The sequence below is a fragment of the Sinocyclocheilus grahami genome, unplaced genomic scaffold (assembly GCF_001515645.1).
Source record: "Sinocyclocheilus grahami isolate Dianchi unplaced genomic scaffold, SAMN03320097.WGS_v1.1 scaffold308.1, whole genome shotgun sequence".
In the NCBI taxonomy this organism is placed as follows: Eukaryota; Metazoa; Chordata; class Actinopteri; order Cypriniformes; family Cyprinidae; genus Sinocyclocheilus; species Sinocyclocheilus grahami.
In genome coordinates, this window is record NW_015505487.1 from 182,841 (window position 1) to 193,942 (window position 11,102).

General features: G+C 36.8%; 2 protein-coding genes across 2 annotated transcripts in view; both read right to left on the reverse strand.

Annotated features, from left to right (window-relative positions):
• Nucleotides 1–331: 331 nt before the first annotated feature.
• LOC107601616 (secreted frizzled-related protein 3-like) lies at nt 332–4,562 on the reverse strand. Its single transcript, XM_016293860.1, has 7 exons — nt 3,734–4,562; nt 3,096–3,134; nt 2,924–2,980; nt 2,612–2,677; nt 2,255–2,459; nt 2,119–2,182; nt 332–1,258 (listed from the first exon to the last, which is right to left on the reverse strand). The coding sequence occupies exons 1-7, from the start codon at nt 4,188–4,190 to the stop codon at nt 1,187–1,189; spliced, it is 960 nt and encodes a 319-aa protein (XP_016149346.1). The 5' UTR covers nt 4,191–4,562; the 3' UTR covers nt 332–1,186.
• A 2,968-nt stretch (nt 4,563–7,530) lies between these two features.
• nckap1 (NCK-associated protein 1) overlaps nt 7,531–11,102 on the reverse strand; it is an 82,808-nt gene continuing 79,236 nt past the window's right edge. The window contains exon 28 of the mRNA XM_016293849.1: nt 7,531–8,351. Coding sequence (XP_016149335.1) covers nt 8,235–8,351 — 117 coding nt within the window. The 3' untranslated portion in view covers nt 7,531–8,234. The remainder of the gene's footprint in view (nt 8,352–11,102) is intronic.

The following is an 11,102-nucleotide window of genomic DNA, read 5'->3' on the forward strand; positions in this document are numbered from 1 at the left end:
TGATTATTGTGATGTTTTTATCAGCTGTTTGGACTCTCATTCTGACGGCACCCATTCACTGCAGATGATCCACTGGTGAGCAAGTGATGCAATGCAAAAAAATTTCCAAATCTGTTTTGATTAAGAAACAAACTCATCTTGGCTGGCCTGAAGATGAGTATATTTTAAGCAAATTTTCAGTTTTGTGTGAACTATTCTTTTAATCTCTTAAGTCATTTTGCTTCTCAAGTAAATGTATCTTGCTTTTAAGTGTCACTTCTGTGTAATTTATTTATTAAAATAAATATGTCACACCGAGTCGAATAAGATTAAACATCTTTACTTGAACCGAAAGTACAATGAAGAAATATTCTTGTTTGTCTTGGAAGACAAAATGTCTATTTGTGAAATTGATGTCATTAACAACGCATACAAACATCAGCTAGATATAAACCAAGTTATAGGCTGATAATGGTCTCACGGTGGATTCTGAAGCATTATGTACAGTTTGTACAATAATAGCCAGTTCAATTGCATGACACATGCAAATGCAACTTCTTCCTAGGAATGGCATTTAAGATCAAGCATATCTACAAGAGAACAGAACTACAGGAAATTATCACGTAAAAAGCTTTTTTCTTTTTTAAATGAACACCATTCAGAAAGCCCAACAGCTTGTGTTCGTCATCCACATTAATGTTACACACTCCTAGTCTTGGATCATCTCGACATCCCTGTGCTTCTGCCAAAGGATTCTCTCTCTCTCCCCACGCTGTTCATTGTTCTTCAGAAGAACGTTTAAACTTCCTGAGGGTCTGTGATGAGAGCGCGTTTGTTGAATTTGTACGCAGAGAGCTCAATGGAGCGCTGCGTCATGTCAAAGCACACTGGCATCTCCGTGACTCTCCACCTCAACGCCGCTAGAAAAATACTCCTCCCTCCCGTTCATTCCTTCTCACTTTGATGGACAAACGCTGTCCGACACTCACCACCCTTTCCCAACAAGTATACACAGCAATGTCAAACCAACATTTTGTTTGTGCAAAGGCAACATTTTGTTTATGAGAATATAACGACAATAAAACAAAGCAACAACTATAAAACAGTCTCAGCCAAAAATGAAAAACAAAACAAAAAAGTACAATAGTGCAATTCTTCTCTTCTCTTCTCCTCCTTGGGCTTGTCCTTGTGGTTTTTCTAAGGACAGTTAGTGGCTCTGTCTCGTGTTGCTCTTGCCTGAGTTTGCTCTTCTCTCCAGACGCAAAAGCTGGTCCCATTGCTGGCACACACAGAAAAACATTAGTCACTTCCCATTGCCCTCTGCATCAGGGGCCTCTTTCCATATGCTCATTTAAAGGCTCTACAGTGGTAGATTTTATGTCAGCAGATCAAAGCCATAAAACACAGAAATTAATGACACTTTATTCAATGGCAAGTTTGCAGAAGAAAAAAATTTTCTTGCTAGATATTCTGTCTGTCTGTCTATCTATCTATCTATCTATCTATCTATCTATCTATCTATCTATCTATCTATATTTTGACACTTAAAAATATAAGAATGTAATTTATATATATATATATATAGTATATATAATTATATAGTATTTGGACATATATCAATGCTATTATATTAGCTAAAATGATATTAGCTTCATAAAAATAAGTTTGTTAGGTATAAAACTGTTCATACTTTAAATTAAAGACAAAGTTTGTGGAAGAAAAAATATTTTCTTACTAGACACTATGGCCACATAAATACATCTCCCTTTCTCTCTCTCTATATATATATGAACACATAAAAAATACTTTATGTATGTGTGTGTGTGTATATATATTATAGAAAATAACATTATGACTATATCTATCTATATCTATCTATATATATATATATATATATATATAGATAGATATAGATAGATATAGTCATAATGTTATTTTCCCTTATATATATAAAACTCAGATTATTAACATGATTCTTTACACCTGTGGCTACTCTGCTATATGACACCTTTGTGAAATTCAGGAGAACTGAATTCATACTTCCACGAAAAATCACCTTAAGACCCACTGATATTTTAAGACTAAAGTATCTAAATACTTTCTGGGGCCACTATAATGTAGTGAATGCAATTTTCATACCTTCACTTTCCGTCCCATTTTGTCTTTCCACTTCTGTGCAATGGATCTCTCAATGAGCAGCAGTCTGTGAGAGAAATGATTTATGAGAACAGGAATATAATCCACGAATATCCTCTTCACATAAATCAGACGTTACCTGGACCTTTCCTCGTTTTCATAACCCATGATGATATACTCCTCATTGGCTGCTAGCGGAGGACACAGACACCCAGAATTATAATAAAGAGTGACGGTGTCTCGAGGGATGTTGACCAGAGAAGACTTCAAGACGTCTTTGACCTCCACGATGGCGCTCAGGTCATGATTTCTAGTCTTGATCTCTTTCACTCTTGCCCGGATGACTGCAAAGAGAAACAATGAAAGCGTGTCCTGTTTTAAGGACTACAAAAAGCAGGCTGAATTTGAACCTGCTGTTTAGAAAAGAGAATGTGTAAGAAATACAATGTCAAGAACTTTACAAAAGGTAAATTGTAAAATAACATTCAGGCCTTACCATAATTGTAATTGTTTTTTGAATACGTCTTTTTACCAAGTCTCACAGACTTGCATTTGCACCGATCTAAAGTAAAGGATTTTATGTTCAGACATTTGAGGTACAACCATAGTAAATCAGTAAAGTTATGTTTAAAGAAATATTTAAATTTTTTTGTATTATTTAAACAGCAAAAATAGACCGTAAAGCACTTTGCTATACCATGTTAAACATATCTGCACATTACATAATATTTAAGAATTATGCACACAAACAAAACATAATAAATATACATATAAAACTATAAACAGTATTGATACTCAAATAGCATACCATTAGCTCCTTTGCATTTGCCATTATGTGAATCCATTGAGAAGTCTGGATTTCCTTCTGCACAAGAACCAGAACCAGAGAGTTTAACGTTCAAACTGCATTCCAGAAACACCCTCTTTAAAATGTGCTATGTTAAACAGATAATTCACAAAGTAGTCAAAAATGATCTTACCAGGGTTACATTTTGAAGGGTCTTGATTGTAAGGATTATCTTTAGGGAAGAAATGTTTAAGGATTATTTGAACAGGATTATTTGAACAAAATTCCATTGATGATAATGATTGCAGGTATTAGAAAAAAATTAATAAAGTGAATACTATATGCATGCTATAATTTATAAATAAAGTGTATGATTATAATTCATGTAAAATTAGCCACTTTAGATACTGAGATGACTGTCAAAGGTGCCCCAAATAAGACCACTTTCATTATAATATAATATAATAGGTCATAATTAATCACTACAGTGCATAAATATAATAAAATGTCCCACTTTTCGATACTGAGATTGTCAAAAGTCTAATTATCTACCTGAATTAATGCCATATAATAATAATGATGATAATGATCATATTAAAAATTATCGCACACTTTACATATAAACATATTACACACTATATGCATAGACTACAATAAAATCTGTATCTATCTATATTACATAAGTACATTTATATACGGTAAATTTGCATAAATTGGGTCACTTTTTGACACTGATATGACTATCAAAAGAGTCCCAATTTACCTGAATTCTCCATATTTATTATTAACAATAAATAAATAACAAAAATCATCGATAAATGCATGAATAACCTGGCCCCTCCGCCTTGACTATCGCCTCAGGAGAGATGCAGACTCCTCGGTCGTAGACGGGCAGCTCCTCGCAGGCCAGACTCTCCGGCCACGTATGATTGTACTTCTTCATGACCGGCTCGCAGCCGCACTTGGCCCGCTCGCACACGGACTTGCAGGGCTTGATGGGGTCGTGCTGGAAGTCGATGGTGCATATGGGCGCGTACATGGCGCACAGGAAGAACAGCAGGTCCGGGCTGCACTGTGTGCCCAGGAGCCCCTCGAACTGCTCGATGGCGAGCACGGCGTTGGCCTGCGTGCTGTGATGGAGGTGGTTGGGCATCTTGGTCATGTTCCACGGCATGGACCTGCACATGGGGATGCGGATGGGCTCGCAGGACGCGGCCGCGGTGCCTCGGGGGATCTCCAGGAGACAGGCGATGGCCAGGACGCAGATGAACATCTCGTAGGAAAACATATTATTGGTGATCAAAACGCAATTGAGAGATGAAGCTATTTATAATTCACCAAGGGCATGCGGAGATCTTCTGGAGAGCTGGAGACTCTTGCGCGTAAAAGCTCCCCAAAACAAAGTTCCTCAAACTAACTTCACCATACTGAAGTATTGCATCAGATGAACAGAGAACGAAAGCTTATTTTTTTTAGATTCTCGCTGAAATGGAGGTGGGGGGAAAAAAGAAAAAAAAAAGAACTTCTCTCCTGGAAATGGTCGTCGGGTTCCTCACTTCAGGAGCGCGCTGGTGTGAACTGATCTCTCCTCCAGCTCCTGCTGACAGAAAGCGCCTGGAAGCAGCTGGAGGAGGAGGAATAAGAGGAGGTGGGCTGGGGACATAAAGCAGCCCACCTCCTCCTCCATCACTTCAGTCTCCTGTTGCGCCCTCAAACACGAGACTGTTGACTTACTGCTGCTGTAAACGACTTTATCCAAGACAAAAGCGCTGTTTGAATAAGTTAAATAGTACATAGAGTTGTGGACATAAGGAGGTGTTAATTTAAAGGCAGACCTCTAATCAACATCTGTCTGTGTTGATTAGGGCACTACAAAAAGGTTTTAAAAAATTTGAAAGGAGAAGGGCCACACTTTTTGTTGGAATGCATTTACAAAATGAATGAACTGCATGTGATTGTATTTAGAGCTCAGTCATTCTTGAGAAGTGGGACAAAACGGTGCAATATTGAAAAAATAAAACCTTGTACTCAGACAAATGAAACTACATTTATGTCTCTCATATGTACTAAGCTACTGAGCTATGCTTTGATACAACCTCCCAACTTTTCTCTTTTTTAACAAAATGTGCTTTTTTTGCTTGGACTGTGTAATATAATCTCAACTTTATCTTTAACAGCATTCAAGATGTTTTTAACATTTCAAAACACATTCTCGTGTTAGCAGACAGATTACACTTTCACACATGACCAACAATTCCACAACAAATATAAAATATCACAATGAAATATTATCAAAATATTCAACTGACGGAGTTGACACATCTGACGGTGGTGACGAAAACCTGAAATTGTAGTAATTTGAACTTTTATTATAACTTTTTAATTTAAATTTTTATCAAATACATTGAATCAGTCAATTACTGTATTAAAACAAACACATCAAACAGTGAGTATGTTATTGTTTATAAAGCTTTTACTCAAGAGTCACGTTTTAAGTATTTTGATATATCATTGGAACACAGTTTAAAATGTTCTAAAACTAAAACTTAGCAGAGCCTGTCTGACACTGATGTACTCTGCAGAGGTGAACTGTGGCAAGGGGGTTCTTTATAGTGACAGCTGCCCCTGATATTCCCTGATTTTATTACATTTTATTGAATGTCTGACGGTGCTGACAAAAAGTGGGGACACAACTTTAAAATCTTATGAAACATGCATGTGTCATTAAAAAACAACCTTGCTTTGATAGGAGATATTAAGTGTTGCTTTAGATAAAACAAGCTCTTTTTCATCATTAAAAAACATTATGCATTTTATTGCATATGAATGCTTGAACCCTTCTCTGTGGACACACTGTTTTAGATGTAGTGAGAGGACATTAAGAAACACAGATTAGGTATAATAAAGAGAAAATTAAATTGAAGGTGATAATTGTGCTAAATACATTCTATTATTAATACCTCATGATGTTTAAAATTGAAAATATTTTTATTTTTAAACCTAATAGCAGTTAAATTAAAATGGCATCTACATAAAAATATTAAGGGCACAATTTTCATTAAAACGTATGGTATAATAAAGAGAAAATTAAATTGAAGTTGATAATTGTGCTAAATACATTCTATTATTAATACCTCATGACGTTTAAAATTGAAAATATTTTTATTTTTAAACCTAATAGCAGTTAAATTAAAATGGCATCTACATAAAAATATTAAGGGCACAATTTTCATTAAAACGTAATACAACTCTGTAATCGTGAAATCTAATTCGCTGGGTAACCGGCTAATTCGTCTGGCGATGTGTTTTTCTATTTTATTTATTTACGGGTAAACTAAGGTTTATGATTAACATTCATTCCACGTTTTACAACATAAAGCACACAGTCATACCCCAGACACGATTTCTGAAAATAATAATAATAATGCAGGTTGCTAGCAAGTTACTAAACTACAACTACCATAAGGATGTGAAGTTATGTTCTTGACGAATCAGACATTGGTTTGTAGTCTTTATGTAGAAAATTGTTAGCATCTTCCGTTTAGCGGCATATTTGAGGAATGACTGTAGGTAATTTATGTTGTACAATAAAATATGAAAGTCTCCTCAAGAAATGTTAACTACATAACTTAATTTACTCATAAATCGAAAAACTGCTAGGCTAAAAAACCATTAGAAATTTCTGAGGGAACTCATGACTCAAGTGCTAATTCTCTTCTGGGGTTTAGGACCATAAACAGCTCTATTAAGCAAATTCATGAAGTGATATCCGTCCACCAGAAGATATAATCACTGAAATAATGTCGCTATGTACCACAAAATATCAATATGCTATGAGAACCAGAGACATGAATCTAGCTATGTAACAAATCGTTTGCATGGCACAGCGCTCAGTTATGCAGTTTATCGTCATTACACCTGGAGAAATATGTTTTTGTTTCAGCAGCAACATAAAAATCAGGTTTTAACTATATACCAAAAAGGGTCATATCCAACTTAAATGTGAAGCTAAAAACAGAGTGCAAACAAAAGGTAAAACCAAGTCCATAAAAGCAAATCTAGTTTTTTAAAGACATCTGCACAGTGTGCCCTTTGGCTCAGTTTATGTGAGAAGATTTAGATGAGCAGCCTCCGATCAAAGAAGCAATGTTCCTGTCAGCTTGGAATAAAAACAGAATAATAAAAATACTGTATATAGAAACCATTTTTCATATTCCTGCATAATACAATGTTAAAAGCACATGCAACCTGTTAGGGTTCCCACAATTTTTGACAAATGAATTTTCCATGAACTTTAAAGTTGCCAGTGACCTCTGGATAAGGACTTTTAATCAATAATAAAATTGAGAAGGATTTTTTAATAAATCATTTAGACAAATATGTGAATTGGTTTGACTTAATTAAAACGAATCAACTCAAAATAACAATTTACTGTTATTTCCAGGTTTTTCATGACTATCAGAACTACTTTACATCACTTAAACAGCATTAAAGTGGACCAGTCAAACTGCATTTGACCTGATGTTTATTCATGTTATGGAAGATACATTGTCATTTCCAAAAAAATCCAAAACATATAAAACAGTTTAAGGGAGAGGAGGGGGGAAAACAACTAAAAAAAAATTCAATAAATATGTAAGAATGTTTATTATAGCTCACAGACAGGTACAATGGAGTGTCAATGCCACAAGGCACCATGAAAGTTAGTTAAAAAATTATACTATGCTTTGTACAGACAACACTAGGTTGCTTTTATAACGTAGTTATGCACAATTCTGCTGTTTCAATCCAGATGAGATGCAGTTAGGTATATCCATTAATTTGGCAAGTATGTCAAAGAAACACAAAATGTAATGAAAATAAATGCAAATTCACAGGGAGGGAGAGAGAAGCACGCAGTAATCCACACAGATTAGATCTAGAACAACATCAAAAAAAGAATCACTGTTTCATAGAGGCATCTGTTATCGTAACAAGCATTTAGCATGATGTAGAGTTTTTAATAATTCACCCTTGCCCTCCCCCCAATGTCCCAAAATACACAATTAACTATTTAATGTGTTTGTTTCCATGTTTAACCATTGCAAATTAAAACACAAACAAAACAAAAATGGTCAAAATGATACTTAGTGTCACTAGTCCCTGGGATCAAACTTGATTACTGTAAGTGGTCAATAAACAATTTTTTTTCCAACTTTATTCAGTGTCATAAAAGTTTTGATCCCATTAAAAGTCTTGAACTGGTAAGACTATAACATCGGAGAATCCTACAGAGGAATATGGAATGAGGGCTGAAGTATCCGCCCCTCGAGTGCTCTACGCACGGGAACCCTTATGCGGAAGATGACACAGACTGCTTGTACACGGCGTGGTAGGCGTTCCGGAGCAGGACGTACGGGAAACAGGATTCCAAGAGGTCCATGGTGAGGAATGGTGATTCTTGTACGATCTAGACAAAAACAATCATGTTCAGAACAGATGTCAGGGTGATGGAATTGGGATGTTCTGCTGCAACTGACACACGTGGGCTCTTCCTGATAAAAACCCCTTCTCATTTTCCATTACACTTTAATTCAACGCATCCTGCAGATTGTGCTTCAAAGAGTGAAAAATCCCATGGACAAATCCCCCTCAAGCCTTACAGATCAAAAGAGCTGCGTGACTCTCAAACACAAACAGAAAGAGCCCTTAGCACATTTTCCCAGTCATCAGAACAAATGATGGAAATATGGAGAAATCGTGCGCACCAAAGCAGTTGGTTTGGTTCTTTTAAGTATTTTCTCCATAGGGATTTCAAAAATTCTTCAGTTCTAAGCATTGAACCACACAATTCCACTCAGAGATCAATCAAATTCTTACAGCATTTGGTTTAAAGCAACCAAGTATATGAAAAAAGACAAGAATAATTCATATCTATTCTGAGGAAATTAACTACTCATGCCATGAAACAGTGATTTTTCATATCGCGATATTATCGCAAATGCAATTAATCGTTCAGCCCTACTCCAACGTGTCCTGGATCTGCCCCGAGGCCTCCTGCCAGTGGGACATGCCCGTAACACCTCACCTGGGAGGCCTTCAGGAGGAATCCGAAACAGGTGCCCAAGCCACCTCAACTGGTTCCTCTCGATGCGCAGGAGCAGCGGCTCAACTCCGAGCTCCTCCCGGGTGACTGAACTCCTCACCCTATCCCTAAGGGTGCGCCCAGCCACTCTTTGTGGAGGAAACTCATTTCTGCCGCTTGTATCTGCGATCTCATTCTTTCGGGCATGATCCAGAGTTCATGATCATAGGTGAGGGTAGGAACGTAGATCGACCGGTAAATTCAGAGCTTCGCCTTAAGACTCAGCTCCTTCTTCACCAAAACAGACCAGTACAATGACCACATTACTGCGGACGCAGCACCAATCCGTCTGTCAACCTGCCGCTCCATTTTTCCCTTACTCGTGAACAAGACTCGAGATACTTAAGGGAGCAACTCCCCCCCCAACCTGGAGGGGGCAATCCACCTTTTTGCAACTGAGAACCATGGCTTCAGATTTGGAAGTGCTGATTCTCGAACATAGGGGAGGGTAGGAATGTAGATCGACCGGGAAATTGAGAGCTTCGCCTTCACTCAGCTCCTTCTTCATCAAAACAGAACGCATTACTGCGGACGCAGCACCAATCCGTCTGTCAACCTGCCGCTCCATTTTTCCCTTACTCGTGAACAAGACTCGAGATACTTAAGGGAGCAACTCCCCCCCCAACCTGGAGGGGGCAATCCACCTTTTTGCAACTGAGAACCATGGCTTCAGATTTGGAAGTGCTGATTCTCATCCCCGCCATTTTGCACTCGGCTGCAAACATCTCCAGTGCACGCTGCAAGTCTTGATTTGATGATGCCAACAGGACCACATCATCCGCAAAAAGCAGAGACGATATATTGCAGCCACCAAAACAGACACCCTAATCATGATTAATATTTTCCAGGATCCAGGAGAAGTTAAAAACAGCATTTATTTAAAATTTAAAATTAAAATTTATTTCCCAAAATGTCTGTTTGTTGTTTGAATATGCACGGGAAAAAGAATTAATCACATCATTGATCAGGCTGTGATTTCTGTTTCCATGGTAACAATAACTCTACTAAGTTCTCTTTAAGAGACTTTTACTAAAAATTTAATTGCCAAATATTTTTATTTGGCAATTTATATATCACATATAATGAAAAACCTCAAACATATAACATATTCATTAAAAATAGATTTGACTACGGAGAAAATGTTTGCACTGTTGCACACTAGGCTAACGGTGATACCGTTGTTAAGCCGCAAAACCGGTTACGTCACTTGCCCACCGACCCCCACCGTCGTTTAGATTTTTTTTATAGTAATAAAAATCATTTAGTTCAGTAAAAGAACAGATACTACAGTTAAAAACTGAACGCGGCTGCTCAATGCAGCGTACCAAACGACAGTCGCATCACAGATCAGATTTCATTTCTCCAGTGAGGAGAGTGCATGAGTCGAGCTGACTGACAAGAAGAGTGAGGCGAGGCAGACAAGACGATCGCGGATGATTTAGTTTAGAAACGAAATGCAAAAGCGCCTATTTGGCAGTATTTGGGATTTTGAAAAGCCTATTGACTTTTGCTGTTTATCTAAGGTGATTTTGGAAGTTTTTTTTAAACATTCGTTTCTTATTTAATTGATTCCACAGTGTTTGCTGATTTTTACTTTATTTAAACTTTTTATAATTTATTTATTTTATTTGACATCAAGGTGTATGCCGTGCCTCCAAGCATTCTTATTCGTTTTGCTAATAAACTTTCTACGTTTCTTATTTATTTGGTTATATATTATACATGTTTACTTATTTCCAGTTTTGTATAGGCTACCAATTTAAACTATGCAAATTATTTGTTATTTTATATTAGGCATAGCCTGCCCTATAGCATGGTTTATTTTTATTCGTTTTGTTAATAAAAGTTCTGTTTTGTATATAGGCTAAAGTGAGTTTGGCATTGTATTTTGTTGTTGCATTAAAACAATTGACGCCAAATTGCTGCTAATTCGATGAAAGTAATTAAGTGAAAGTAAAATGCGTATGGTGCTTTTAATCTATTTAAAAGCGAAGGAAAGCGAGGTAAAGAGGGAAAATTCAAACGAACAATTGCTTTACGCCGAATTGCCGCTATTTGAAAGTGAAAGTAAAATGC

Excerpts from the sequence above, each read along its gene's own strand:
- LOC107601616 (XM_016293860.1), bottom strand. The coding sequence starts at position 4,190 with ATGTTTTCCTACGAGATGTTCATCTGCGTCCTGGCCATCGCCTGTCTC. Across the intron at positions 3,135-3,733 it reads AGTCAAGGCGGAGGGGCCAG|ATAATCCTTACAATCAAGAC; the intron begins GTTATTCATGCA and ends TCTTCCCTAAAG. Across the intron at positions 1,259-2,118 it reads AAATGGGACGGAAAGTGAAG|CAATGGGACCAGCTTTTGCG; the intron begins GTATGAAAATTG and ends TGTGTGTGCCAG.